The sequence below is a fragment of the Colletotrichum gloeosporioides genome (assembly GCF_011800055.1).
Source record: "Colletotrichum gloeosporioides strain Lc1 chromosome Unknown consensus_92, whole genome shotgun sequence".
Lineage (NCBI taxonomy): Eukaryota > Fungi > Ascomycota > Sordariomycetes > Glomerellales > Glomerellaceae > Colletotrichum > Colletotrichum gloeosporioides.
In genome coordinates this window covers 192281-206515 of record NW_025544737.1, presented here as the reverse complement: position 1 = coordinate 206515, position 14235 = coordinate 192281, and the positions used below count along the sequence as shown (strand labels likewise).

Here is a 14235-nt window from a genome sequence, read left to right as displayed (position 1 = left end):
TCAGAATTCCTTATCCGCCAACATGTCTTCACCCTTGTGTTTGATTTGATTCAATTTTTTGGCGATGCTCTCGGCCCGAAGACGAACAGCTTCCTCCCTAGTTGCGATTTCGTTCTCGAACTGTTCGACCATGTTTCGCTTGTTCTGACGGGCAGCTTTCAGCTTCTGGGTAATCTGGCTGAACTGTTCCAAAAACCAGTCGCCAGAGCGTTCCCAATCACTGACTGGCATTTGCATGAAAAATTGCTTCTGGTCTGCTTCACGCTGGCCTTGGAAATGGACAAGCTTTGCAGGCAGACTATCACCAGTAAGGGGACCGATTCCTTTCAGGGATTTCTTCGTTGGGTCATCGTCAAACGGTTGCTCACGCAGCTCAGAGTACGTCATTCCTGCAAGCTCGTCATCGGCATAGTCGCAGCTGCCCCGGCGCCGCTTTTTTGTATTGTTTCGCTGAGTGCGGCTGGGTGCCGGTAGAGGATTCTCCACGAGGGCCGGCTCTCGAGACAAGGCCTTCTTTCGATTGGCTCGAGGAGTGCCATTATCGTCCTCGCTCAAAGGGTAGTCGCTCGCGAGGCTTCCATCGACCTCGTCATCCAGGTGAAACCCGGCAGTGTGGCGAGTTGGCTGGGTTTGTCCAAGCTTTTCAACCCTTACGAGGCTATTGTTGGGGATCTTGTATGTCGGGGAGTCCGAAAAGACTTCCTGGTCGTCTTCGTAGGCAGCAGGTGCATAAGATCGTCGTACAGTTGCAGGATGCAGTGAGAGTTTCACGGGACGTTGTGGTGAAGAAGTATATGGCTCAGTGGAATAGGCATCCTTTTGAGCTGCAGGTTCGACAGAGGCAGGACCATCACTTTGAGTAAGAGGCAGATCGGGGCCATCATTCGAGTGTGCAACGCGCATGGCACCGTTCTTGCTGATCGTGTATGGCAGTTTGTCAACAGTCTGCAGCGGCAGGAGATTGCCCATAGCGAAAGTAGGCGGTGGGGAGCGGAGCCGGCTGTGGATGTCCATTACGGCGTCATATTTCTCGGACCGTTGAGTCGTAGGCGAGCCGAATTGGCTATCGATCTGTGATTCTGGCCAAAATGCGGACCTATCGCTGCTCTGGGAGTTGGCTCGTTGGTGATGGTGCCTTCGCGGTGAAGCATCGGGAGCGTTCGCGGCAGAGTGCACGCGCAGGGGCTGCATTGAAGATAATCCCGACTGAGGAGGCTGTCGGAGAGTTGTCAGATGTGTAGTATGCGCTCTAGCAGATGCAAATGGTTTTGGGGCAGGAAGCTTCGTGGAGTCGGTAATTGCGTGACTTGAGATTGAATATGCCGGAGGTGTTGCGGAACGCCGTTCCACTTCGTGATTTCTGGCGAGGTTCGCAGTTCCATCGGGAAGAACCGAATCAGAGGAAGGGTTCCTGGCGTACTGGGCCATCCTGTTCGAGCCCAGATTCGGAGGCATGTTGCCAGTGACGTTGCGTCCGTCACTACGCGGCGCCTGGTTTTACTGGGTGTCAAACGTCGAGATCGGATGTCGGGAAAGAATTTTGCGGAAGCAGTTGGGAATTGGTCATTGCAGATGACCACGATGGTCAACAAGCCTTGGGTTGAAAAGGACTGAGACACAATGAGGTGTCGGGCTTTCTTTGATCGAGAACCGTAGGCTGATGCAGCATCAGCTCATCTCTGGTGAGACGGAAGGAGGTGTTTGATACAGCAAGTAGTAGGCTTTAGGTACCGGGCGCGTCAAGGTTCGCGTATTAATGGCCAAAGCGCGCTCAGATGGCATCGGGACAGGGGAGCACGGGAGTACATAAATGTACCTTTTGTGGCGTTAAGTCGGACTCCACAAAACAGCCTATCGCACTATTCGGGTCCCCCCCCCCCCCCCCCCCCCNCCCCCTTTTGGGGCCCCCCCCCCCCCCCTTTTCTGTCTAAAGTTTCGTATCGCGAGTTTTGCCGGTTGAGTGATGTATCCACGTATACCATTCATTATCGCGTTGGGAAACGGTACAGCCCTGTCGCTGATACCACTCCTGCGTGCTTCGGCAAGCAGGCGCGTGAACCATCAGTAAATTGGGCTTTCGATACGCGTCGCCACTCTCGCATGATTATGCCACACGCACTCACCTTGGGGATCTCCCAACCACGATGCGTAAATGACGCCTCTGAGAATTCGGGCGAAAGTTGAATCTCCTTCAAAGGCATAGAAGCGACTTACTAACGACAAGAGCCTCAGTCTATTTCACTGCAGAGCGACTGAGCCCGCCAGCCTGCATTGCCTAGGAGACATAGAAAGACGTAACACTCCAGTTTGCGGTAGCCCCAGCTTGACATCTAGTGCAAATACTTTCAAATCAGTACGGCCGATTGGTATGATCTCTGCCGGCGGCACCAAGCGAGGTTATTGACCGTATCTCGTCAGCGGTGTCACGTGAAATTGGCGTCTCTTCCGGTTATCGGGCCAAACGGGCTTCCAGTAGCTTCTTGCTATCGTCGTCATGATCCATCTCTCGTACCTTAGCGATGAGGGTTAGCAGCTGGGGCGAAACGTGACAGCCCTCAAACTCACAATCCAGTAAACAAGTACCTCACCACTGTTTTCTGACCTCGCATGGCTGGAATGTCTGCACAATGGAGGCATCACATCATAAAGTAGAACGCCAATTCACGTGGTGCTTGAGGAAGGCTGACCAGACGGAGAAGACTGTATCCGGCTTACCGCAGAGACAAAGTTTCAGCGACGTTCTATTTATGCGGTCAGGTGCGGAAGGCGATCCTCAGATTTGGTAATTTGTTTCGGTATTCTCCGGTTCCTCAATAGACCTAGTCTAGCAACCATCTTGGCTGACGAGAAGCTGAGCATGCAGCTCTGCTAACCGCTAAGCCACTTGGGCGCCTCACACGAATTGCTCGACTGCTTCTTCCGATCTATCCTCTTGTTCTCTATGGCGAAGCAATGGTTTCGCCGACTCCCTGGGCAAATATCGTCACCTGCACGACCGCGCCTCCCGCTTACCAGTCATATTTGCTGTCTCTTGGTCTCAGTACTATCCGCTCGCCAGATCTGTAGCAGCTTCATTGCCAGCCAGATCGGCCGAAGCTCGTCTCCAAACGCCGTAGCTCGCAGACGCATTATGAGCAGAGTCTGACGGCAGGCAACGAAAACTGGTGTCGTTAGTTTGTCGGTGCCCTTCACGCCTGTCCTTTGCAATCACAGGACCCATCCTTCCGGCCAACCTCTCACTCAGACTTTTTTCTGGTGCTGCCAATGTTTTCGTGGCCCCATCACCTGGCGCTTAGCCCGAAAAGTGAAAACGGGCCGCCTCAAGTTGGCCAAGACCCTCTCGGGGAGCTACATATCGCCGGCGGTAGGTGTTGGTGAAATCTTGCAGAAGCGCTCTCACTTGTCTGATTGCGCCAGGATCATCACCGCCCAGGCGCTCCTTGATTTTAGTCATCAGTCGGTTTGCTTCGACTGGCGTGATTGTGCCTTGTGGCAGGAGATGGATGGTTCGCTCAACCCAAGCGGTAGTCTCGGCCGGGAACAGCTGGAACATTGCCAGCAGAACGCCGCTGCCATCTGCAAAGCAATCTCGGGGAAAGGTGATCATCATTCCTGCCATGACTTGCTTGACCAGTTTCTCACCGTGTGTGCTGAGCAACTTACTGACGACCTCGCGAATGTGAGCAGCAACATCCGGAGGGAGAACGTCTGATGTTGCCGGGTTGTCGCCGCCGTATGTAAGGAGGTCGCGAAGGAAATGAAGCGTAGCCGAGAGAGGATCGCGTTGTTCCAATGTCAATGCAAAGACGGCTGCTTCAAAGATCGGACCCAGGAGCTCCGATGGTATCAGTCGTTGCGGGTAGTAAAGTAGCGCGTCAATCAGCAGTCGGAAAAAGTCCTCAATGACATCTGGCACCTCGCCGGGCTGAAGCTCGCTCATAACGCGCAGGAATGTCGTTGTCTGCGCCTCGAAGAAGGCGTATATGCTTTGCGTGATTTCCTGGTCCACGTGCTCCCGATCCTCCGAGAACTCTCGAAGTATAGCTGCCGTAACCCAGAGAAAGGCGCCTTGGCGAGAGGCCGAGAAGCCACTGGCCAGCTTGTTCGCCATCTCTGGCAAGAGCGGCGTCATAGCCGTTCTGTAAGAGATGATCATGTTGCGCCAGCACCGGCAAATTCTTTCACAAATGGGAACGAATCCCAGGAAATTGTCCAAGATCGTGGCAAGCACAGGAAAAACCTCTTGCCAGTACTTGACAGCGGGGTTCTCTTCCCCAGGCCCGACATATGGCACTACAACCTGCACAAATGTAGTAACGAGCTGAAGGTGGTCTGGTTATCGTGTCAGCGGCGTGTTAATCGATAAGTCTCAATTGCCAACCCACCAGCAAGTGCCAATTTGCCCTTGTCATCAGTGGCGACATTGGCTTTGTTCATCAAACGTTGAACCAGTGGATCGCAGTAGAGCTTAAGAAGTTTGTAAATCTCAGCAGCCGGCTGGACGGCAACAACACTGGCCACTCCCTCTGTGATTTCCTCCTGACTCATGTCGGGAAGTTTGTCGAGTATTTGATCGTAAAAAGTTTGCATCTGGAGTACTTGCCCACTAAGGAGCTGCTTGCAGTCAGTGCAGAAATATTTGATGGCCATAGCTGCCGCCCTTACAACCTCTTTTGAGTCTGTCTGGAATGAGGTTACGATGTAATTGAACTGCGGCTCGAGATATTCGGGGTGGGCCGCCGTCCATTCCGTATATCGCCCCAGGACCATGATAGTGGCAAACCGGAGCTTCTCATGGCTAGGGATCTGGACGAGTAACGGCATCAACTGCGGAAGAACAATGTTCTCGTCCTTTTCGACCATCTGTCCCATTGCCCGCATCGCAAATAGCGGAGCCTCCAGCTCTTGCCAATGTGGAACGGAAGTTGCTGTGGCTTGACCGGCATACTTTTGCATCCAAAGCTTGATAGCCTCAAGAACCTTAGTAAGGCAGTCTGTCACGCCCATTACTTCGCACGAATCCTTGAGAGTGTCGCCCATTTGATGTCGGAATTCGCGGAATCTTTCCTCCTGCTCCCGATCACCATCAAATAAGTCAGTTTCGTCTGTCGATTCTGACTGGGGGTATTCCAAGTGCTTCAGAAGTAAATCCACGAGTTTGGAATAAACGTCGACAAGCTCCAATCTCGCCTGAATGTAACGTTCGAGTGTCAGGTACTGCTTGAGCTCATACCAGAACTGGAAGGTGTGCTCAATCACATCTCTGTCCTTGTCTCTGGCCGCACATTCCAAGACTGAATCGACGAGAGACCGGAAGTGTCCCGGCTCGCGGGCAATAGCTACCACCCATGCCTCTGCAGCCAGAGCGAAGATCTTGGTCAGAGACTTGTATACTTCCGTATCTTCCTCGTTGACAACAGCCTCGATCCTGGGACGGAGAGCAATAACGCGAGGCAGGAGAGCTTGTATCGTGTCGAGATTGTCGTCGACATCCCTCGTCTCCCGAAAAATTGTGCAGAGACATTCTGAGGCCTCCTGCGAAGCCTGATCGTTGCCCACAGCGTTGAAGATAACGTCGAGAAGAGGGGACTTAACAACAGTGCTGACGGGAACCTCACGGAGCCAGGATGTAATACACTCCATTAACTGGGGGTTTTGAGCAGCAGAGGCTGCATAAATGACTCATCAGCGCGGTTTCTAAGATGTATATCTTGTATACGGGTTCAGGACGTACCAGATGATTGAGAGTAGTTAATTAGCAGTTGCACAACCTGGTCCGTATTGTCACCCAGCAATTCCCTGGTCCGCTGAGAAAGCTCTTCTTCCTGTCATTGCCAATTAGACTCTGATCCCTGTTGATATCGGCCCAGCAAAACCCCGCCGCTGGAAGTAGAAGGCCGGTCGGTGTTTCCGTGATCCACGTACAGTTAAGGTGATTTTGCGGCCTTCGGTCACCTCCTCGGGCAGCACGCGCAGAAAGTCGAGAATGGCGGCGTGGCTCTCAACGCTGTCCCCGAGAGATGATACTACCGTGGGAAGAACATCCTTCCAGTCCTTCATCTGCACTGCCAGTGTCGCCAGACACACGCAGAGCTGAACTCGTATGGGTTTGGGACCGGGAGCGAAATGCTTCAAAAGGAACAGGATTTGGTCTCGCAGCGCAGGCAGCTCTGTTTCCGATACTTGCGTCGTCAAGTCGTAAGTTATCTGTACAGAGTCATGATCAGCTCACCATTTCAAGAAAGACAACCTGAATGTTGTACCTTTCCGCGCAAAGTAATAGCCGCAAAGAGCTTGGCCTCGGGCTCTGCGTCGGACTGAAGGATGCCAATGATGGTGCCCCATGCATCTTTCTATAATCGTTGTTAGCAGAGAAGTAAGCCGGTGACAGTTGCGTCAGAATTGTGGTAGTCTGACAGATTTTTGGAAACGTTCCAGGTAGGCGTGCGCTTTCTTCTTTGTCTCTTGCTCGCCGCCGCGCATGGTCACCATTGCCGACAAGACGTCGTTGGGCGCGAAGGCCTCTTCAATCCCGTTGGTGGCCATACTTCAGACGTCTAGCGATGTCGCAAGTGTCAATCGGCTGTTTGATAAGGCGGGGAGCGGATATGTGGTCGAGAGAATGTGGTAGGAAAGCCGCATATGACGTCGTGCGGAAGGACCGCAGGTGCCGCAGAAGGGGTATGCGATGAGAGATTAGGTTGCAACTCAGCTCTCGTTTCTTTGAGGCGAAAGGAGCGTTGGGCCAGTGAGGTGGCAGTTGGGAGGCTATCAAAGCTATGCGGCGACGTCCAAAAAGGGTGGATGGAGGGGGTGGAAGAACGTCGCGAAAGGAAAATAAAACGTCAGTCAGGCTGGCGGGACAGCAGGCGGGTCCAGAGACAACCTACCTAGGTACCTTAGGAATCCGACCTGACTAGGTGTCTAAAGCCGGCTAGGCTGTTCTCTCCCCCCTACCATACCCTATGCTTATTCGCACCTTAGGTAAGGAATCCGTAGGTACTCCGTACCTAGACCAGCACCTACGTCCCTACCTACGTCCCTAACTACCTCCCTGCCTACCTCCCTACCTAGATAGGTAGATACACTGGTAAAATACAAGTATGATTACCTGCATACATTGCATCAGTGTAACGCATATAATATTGCTGAGGCACACCAAAGAGCGCCTCATATAATGTACCCATCCGTAGCTGCGCCAACAACATGTCCTCTCGTACCTTTCCTTGGGTGCCTAGCATTTCATTCCCTGGAGCTTGCAGTGTAGGCAGGTATACTACTTACCTTACCTGCTTACTGACTGGAGATTCTCAAGTTGTTTGCCACGAGCAATTGCCGCGGCACTATTTGAGTCGTTAGAAAGATCTTTTGAGTTATCCGTAGCACCTTTCAGTGCCATGGTAGGTGCTGTGAGGCGCCGCCGGCTTGGGCAACCAGACCTGGATGAGCAAAAGTGGCAGGGGAAGGGACATGATCTATCTCGCGCCGTAACACTATTACGGGTCCATCCATGGATCCATGCCGTGCGTACCTACGCGGAGGACCCCCCTCCTGGACAGAGGTAGGGTCATTCTTGTTCCTTTATGCTTTTAGGGGCCATAGGGTCCTAATAGGCAGAGCCCACTGCAGGCCATTCTTAGCTCTTAATACTAGCGCCCTTCTCGATCCATTCCTTCCCTCTATTATTATTTTTATTCTATGAATAGAGTGATCTACTCCTAATAGACTTACCTACATAAAAGCGATCTCACGGTTCAGATCATAAAAATAATCGAAGAAACAGGGAACTCAAGCGAGGAAATAGGTCCTTTATTATAACCCAATTGACTTAAGCCAGACTACCCTGACTTCAGCATAAGCACCTTTAGAGGCATAACCTCTGCCCTCTGTCGTGCACCCCCTCCCGGGTAGCTACCTAAGACCGGATGGAATATCATTTTGCCAGCCCCACCTAAATTCTAGCAAACCACGGGAACCACCCACACCTGTAACTGACTGAGCCCAGGCCGGGAGTCGCGCACCCTCATCGCGCCCCAGCTGCGAAGAACGTGCTTGCCGACAACTTGCTCCGCCACAACACACTCGACGAAGCCGAACGCGAGCGACAGACAGTACTTGCCGCTGTTCCATATCGTAAAATATTCGAACTCAAAAGCATTGCTCGACCTCTCTCCCACACACCAAAATATGTCAGGACGCGGCGGCGGCGGTGGTCGCAGAGTACTGCTTCCTCCCATCAACTTCATCTTCAGACTCCTTCAGTATGTCGCTGCACAATTCAGGCCCTATGTGTACCGAGATGCTAAAACTTTTATAGGCAGCACACGACCGTCCAGATTTGGCTGTACGAGCAGCTTTCGATTCGAATCGAAGGCAAGATCAGGGTGCGGCGAGTCGTCGAGGTTCTATCAAGAAGCGCTGTACTGACTTGGAGATCACAGGGCTTTGACGAGTTTATGAATCTTGTCATTGATGATGCAGTCGAGGTCAAGCAGGTCACAAAGACGAACCCGGAGGAATCACGGCGGCCACTGGGTGAGTGCCGAAGCTGGTATCAGGCATCCTATTAAGCTAACCACATTGTACAGGTCAAATATTGCTGAAGGGTGACAATGTCTCGCTGATTCAGAGTGTCTCGGAATAGACAGCGATCATGGCGAAGGAACCACATTGCGACGACGAGCCTTGCACACGGATGTTAGGAAGAAGAAAAAGCTTGATACCACGAATTTATCAACATGATGCGGCGGGCTGTCAGCGGTTTTTGAAGCTTTCCACCGGCCTCCTAACCTCCCCGCTGCCGAGGACCACGCCGTCGAGCGGCTGGTCGTGTTGTGCGACGGGAACTGTGCTATCTGAAGGCTGGGAGAGAAATTGCTCCGATAGGGCCAGGCCAAAGAGCATCAGAGGCTTTGTCGCTACTGACGAACTGTTGTTGTACTTCGCAGCGTAACGTCGAATAAAGAGGTCATAAAATCCCTTGCCATGGCCTAGTCTTCGCAGCGAACCTGACTGGGGGTCAATGTCAAAAGCAACTCCTGGGAGCAGCATAAGGTCCAAGAAAGAGGATTCTGGGGGTTCGGCTCCATGCTCACCCAGGACGCGTTGTCTCTGGTCGATGGTGGCTGGGTCAATGCTGGGAATGCCCCATTTGTCCGGCTGCAGCGACTCGTAGTCTTGAAGATCGCGCAAACGGACCATGTCCATGACCCTGGGCGGCGTCTCCTCGGAAGGAAAAGGTGGTTTGTGGAGATACGGGACGTAAACTTGCTTTCCGGATGATAAGGCATGGCGCACAATGTCGTCCGTCTGTATCTCGCCGGACGACATGGAGAGGAAAACGCTGACCCTCTGCGCCTCCACATAAGGTTTGAATGTCTTCAGAGTTTCGCAGACAGTCCGGCCTTTTGGCGAAGCTGAGCATGTGCGTTCCAGAAGAGGTGAGCAGCTTACTTTGAATGTTGATGGACTCATGAGCAACGCCACCTAGCCTGTCCCTCATGACAGACCGCAGCTGCTTCTTGGCGGCCACTAGCGTGGAGCCCATTGTGATTTGTTCCCGTTCCCTCGGCTGTCTGGGGTGCTGGTGTATAGAAAGAAGCTTCTCTGGGTCTTCTGGCATCGGCTTGGTTCCAACTGTGAACGTTATGCATTAGTTAAAGACGAACGAAGCATGCCGTGGAGAGGGATTCACGTGGGGCGTATTTTGAGCATCTTCTGACGTTTCGTTCGTGCGTTCTTGAGGCGGCCTACCTATTGTCGACGATTCACATGCGGGCAAGCGGGGCGTTGTCAGATGGTGACTTGCAGCGATGGTCTTGGGAGATATGTAATAAATGCAGTATGCAAATAGAAGGTACATCGGGGAAACGTATTGTATGTAGTAGTGTTTGCAACGATAATCGAGGCCTCGCAAGTACAAGCATCACCTACGTGAAAAAAGAGACAAAATATATCTGGCGCAGATTCATCGGGACACACATGCTAATGTGTGTGATAGTGGCTGTGTGTCGGCCACTGAAGAGGCCACGCGACAACCTCATCGGGCGAAACAGTAAGTTCTCAACTTGCTGGTGTATTGTTGGTGGCTCTCAGCAAGCCATGCTCTGAAAGGAATTGTCAACCAAATCATGCCAAGTCTACTGGACTCTGGAACCGCACGTACGGATACTTTGGTGCACGTTAATGCGCCAAGAGGCTTGTTGCTTGGCTGGACGTGAAGAAGCCGACACAGGACGGCTCAGTCATATGGATTGCAAGGCTAAGACGCGGGGGAAAGCGTTGGGGCAGGCGAGGGTGGCCGGCCAGAAGCATCACTGGCAATGCGCCAACCCAATTGCCAAGGCGTGGCATTCCGCTACCTTGCTTTACGACTAGACCGACGGCCTCAATAGGCTTGGATCTGTCCTTGGTGACGGTATCCTAAGACGAGTTCTGGCCTTAATTTCCCCGTGCTGTGGGATTTGAGGGGGACAGGGCGGACGCATTTCCTTTCTCGACGTGAAGACAAGCAACTCTGTACAATTTGTTTTTTGTGTTATAGTAAATCACAGACGATATGGGAAAACCCAACAGCTCCAGCTCTTGAGAAGGAAGCACCGCATTGTCTATCCGCCGGAATCCATTCACTAACGCTGCCAGGTGTAGTCGATCCATGCGCAGATTTAATAGGAATGTGGTTTTATCCAATGTCTTGCAGTACCATATCTTACCTACTTGGTACCTTTTCGGCCAGCGAGTTACGACGCCATTCCAGGTTCATGTCGTAGTACTTATTCACACAAGACGTACGCCCACGAAACAAGGGGACCGTCCGGTCTACTGTGCAGTATACTACCCCGCAAAGGCGCATCGCTGCACAGCGGTGCATCATCTGTGTCGCTGCTGTGCCTGTATCCGTACTTAGCTGCGTGAGGGAGGGAAGCTTCACGACTGACGGCTCCAGGCACTTGGTGAAATATATAGATCATTCCCTCAACTCTCTGGTTCGTATTTTCAAAGCACCCAAGCAAATACGTACGCGATAGCGTTGGTTTGTGGTGTAGGTTCATTACTCTAGGGCACCTACTGTGGCGCGACGAGTGTTTTCTACCTGCCTGACCTTGTCCATTGATGGATATACACACGTACTGAGGTAGATACTGCGGTGGGCAGGCAGGTTCAGTGAGGTACCTAATGTAGCTAGCGGCTGCAAGGATCCTGTCAATTGGAAAGTGCGGGACGCTCCCTGGATAGGTAGGTACCCAGGTGTCTAAAGTACAGTCCAGCAGGAGGTAGAGTGCACTGACTTTCACACTACCTATGCCCAGCTAGCTAGGCCTGGAGCTTGAGCCACACTATGACTTTTGTGGAGATCCACTCGCCCTCTCAAAGCAAGTTAGAAGAGCCAAGAAACCCCCCCAGAAGCTCCCACGAGCGTGTCCGGCGTCTTTTGACGGCACTTTTTGCCTTCCCTTCCCATTGCCTGTGCCTTCTCGCCATCCGACCAACAAATACCCCGACCGCCCCCTTCCTTAGCTGCTTTACTACGTAGACCTCTTTCCAACACCAAACTCCACAATCTGAAGATCTTTAGCTCCTACCAAGCGCTCACGGCGACCTCCTCCAAGAAACCTACTGTCGCCCACCTCGACCCGTCGCTTCCGCGCGCCGTCCACGTCTTTTTCTCAAGCTCCCAAAGGCAGCGACTGCAAACAGCCATAATACTCTTCCAGGTAACCAATATCCTAGACGCTCATTTCAGCAATGGCTTCGCCGCCAAAGTCCAAGTACGACATCCTGCCCAGGATGCAGGTCAAGGGCCCATTCTCCGTCCCCTCGCCTGGTGCAATTCCAAAAGAGGGGGAGACGTTACCTCGTCGCCTACCCCAGGCTGTTCCCGACCTGATCACCCTTCCCGGAGGCAACATCACCACCACATACGAGCTAGTCAAGTCAAGCGCCGAGAAGTACGGGAACGCAAAGTGCCTGGGTTCCCGCAAGCTCATCACCACCCACCGCGAGTCAAAAAAGATCAAGAAGATGGTGGATGGTGAGGAGCAAGAGGTCAGCAAAGACTGGACCTATTTCGAGCTGAGCCCTTACGAGTACATCACCTACCACGAGTACGAAAAACTCACCCTCCAGCTCGGCTCTGGCCTGCGCAAGTTAGGCATGACCAAGGGCGATCGCGTCCATATCTACGCTGCCACCAGTGCGCACTGGCTAGCCATGTCCCACGCCGCCGCTTCTCAGTCCATGCCTGTCGTGACTGCCTACGACACTCTAGGCGAGCAAGGTCTGAGATACTCAATGGTTGCTACCGCCGCCAAGGCCATCTTCCTTGACCCTCATCTTCTCCCTACACTCGTGAATGTCCTCAACGATGCCAAGGACATCCGCTACGTCATCTGGAACAACCAGAACCAGGCTCAGCAGGCACACGTCGACCAGCTCAAGTCTGCACATCCTCAAATCACTATCCTCAGCTTCGATGACCTGAGGAAGCTTGGCCAAGACAACACAGTCGATCCTGTTCCCCCTGGTGCCGAGGACTTGTGCTGTATTATGTATACTTCGGGCTCGACTGGCACTCCAAAGGGTGTCCCCCTGAAGCATAAGGCTGTCGTTGCCGCCGGTATGTTCCCAATCTAGATCTCGAGATCGTCTCGATGGCTGACATTCGTTCCAGTTGCTGGTGTCAGTGTCGTCGTGCAGCCACACATTGGACCTGGCGATGGTCTTCTGACGTACCTCCCTCTCGCCCATATCCTTGAATTTGTTTTCGAGAATGCCTGTCTCTACTGGGGGTCGACCATGGGCTACGGCAACCCCAAGACATTGTCCGATACTTCGGTCCGAAACTGTGCCGGCGATATCAGAGAGTTCAAGCCCTCCGTCATGGTCGGCGTCCCTGCAGTCTGGGAGACGGTCAAGAAGGGCATCATCGCAAAGGTCAATGCTAGCGGCGCGGTTGTCAAGACGCTCTTCTGGAATGCCTTGGCTACGAAGACGAGCCTGATGAATGCCGGCCTTCCGGGATCTAGCATCGTTGATACTGTGTTCTTGAAGAAATTGAAAGAAGCGACTGGTGGACGCCTCAAGCTTTGCATGAACGGAGGTGGACCCATCGCCAAAGAAACTCAGCATTTCATTTCCATGGCCATTGCGCCTATGATCATAGGATACGGTCTAACCGAGACTACCGCCATGGGCTGTCTTATGAACCCATTGGAGTGGAACGTCAACAATATGGGAGCTATGCCTGCGTCAATTGAGGTCAAGCTGGTTGACTTCGCGGAGGCCGGCTACTTCGCTCACAATAAGCCGAATTCCCAGGGTGAGGTGTGGATCCGCGGCCCGTCGGTCATGGAAGAGTACTGGGACAACCCTAAGGAGACCAAAGAGGCTATCACTGAAGATGGCTGGTTCAAGACAGGCGACATCGGTGAGTTTGACGGCAACGGCCACCTCAGGCTCATCGACCGAAAGAAGAACTTGGTCAAGACTTTGAACGGCGAGTACATTGCCCTTGAGAAGCTGGAATCAATTTATCGTGCGTCCGCACTTGTGGCCAACATTTGTGTGTATGCCGATGCCCAGAAAGCGAAGCCTATTGCGATCATTGTTCCTGCCGAGCCTGCTTTGATGAAGCTGGCAGAGAGCATCGGGATCAAGGGCCCATCTTTGGAAGGACTCGTACATGACCGGAAACTGCAGAGCGCCGTTCTCAAGGAGTTACAGAGCGCCGGCCGACAGGGTGGTCTTTCTGGCATCGAGATCATTGAGGGAGTTGTCTTGTCCGACGAGGAATGGACGCCCCAGAACGTAAGTTTACATGGCTGACCCGGGTTGTCTCTAAAATTTCTTGGATGGCTAATATCTATCGCAGGACTTGGTTACAGCAGCCCAAAAACTGCAGCGCAAGAAGATTTTGGAGAAGTACAAGACCGAGGTGGTCAAGGCGTATGGCTCATCCAACTAGTCAAACACCTAGATGCTTGTTTTCTAGTTGCGTTGAAGTTCTCTAGGACTTGGTATTTATCGAGACCCTTTTTCTTTTTCTTTCTTTCTTTTTTTTCTTCCACAGGTTGGGTTGGACTACGAAACGCTTGATATCCAGGAGTGTGCACGATTCGACTTTGTAACACATAATAACGATTGAGGCCCCTGTTCCCAATCAAAACCAGTTAATGCAATTCGTATTTCACACTCACAGGTAAGGCTAAGGCTCTTACAGAACTATAACGGAGTAAG

The 14235-nt window shown here is 52.5% G+C and overlaps 5 protein-coding genes across 5 annotated transcripts; 2 read left to right on the top strand and 3 right to left on the bottom strand.

Moving 5' to 3' along the window:
• GCG54_00008982 (uncharacterized protein) lies at window positions 1-1455 on the bottom strand (the record flags this gene model as incomplete). The annotated part of the gene is made up of 1 exon (XM_045408935.1): window positions 1-1455. The coding sequence occupies one exon, from the start codon at window positions 1453-1455 to the stop codon at window positions 1-3; it is 1455 nt and encodes a 484-aa protein (XP_045257851.1).
• Window positions 1456-3292: 1837 nt separating this feature from the next.
• GCG54_00008981 (uncharacterized protein) lies at window positions 3293-6546 on the bottom strand (the record flags this gene model as incomplete). The annotated part of the gene is made up of 6 exons (XM_045408934.1): window positions 3293-4332; window positions 4386-5669; window positions 5735-5825; window positions 5926-6207; window positions 6264-6353; window positions 6418-6546. The coding sequence occupies 6 exons, from the start codon at window positions 6544-6546 to the stop codon at window positions 3293-3295; spliced, it is 2916 nt and encodes a 971-aa protein (XP_045257850.1).
• A 1641-nt stretch (window positions 6547-8187) lies between these two features.
• GCG54_00008980 (Small nuclear ribonucleoprotein E) lies at window positions 8188-8644 on the top strand (the record flags this gene model as incomplete). The annotated part of the gene is made up of 3 exons (XM_045408933.1): window positions 8188-8261; window positions 8318-8535; window positions 8589-8644. The coding sequence occupies 3 exons, from the start codon at window positions 8188-8190 to the stop codon at window positions 8642-8644; spliced, it is 348 nt and encodes a 115-aa protein (XP_045257849.1).
• A 110-nt stretch (window positions 8645-8754) lies between these two features.
• On the bottom strand, window positions 8755-9547 carry GCG54_00008979 (5-formyltetrahydrofolate cyclo-ligase; the record flags this gene model as incomplete). The annotated part of the gene is made up of 2 exons (XM_045408932.1): window positions 8755-9416; window positions 9454-9547. 2 exons carry the CDS (start codon window positions 9545-9547, stop codon window positions 8755-8757), a joined length of 756 nt encoding a protein of 251 aa, XP_045257848.1.
• Window positions 9548-11745: 2198 nt separating this feature from the next.
• Window positions 11746-13963, top strand: GCG54_00008978 (Long-chain-fatty-acid--CoA ligase 1; the record flags this gene model as incomplete). Its single annotated transcript, XM_045408931.1, has 3 exons — window positions 11746-12616; window positions 12671-13806; window positions 13871-13963. The coding sequence occupies 3 exons, from the start codon at window positions 11746-11748 to the stop codon at window positions 13961-13963; spliced, it is 2100 nt and encodes a 699-aa protein (XP_045257847.1).
• Between the last annotated feature and the right edge of the window lie 272 nt (window positions 13964-14235).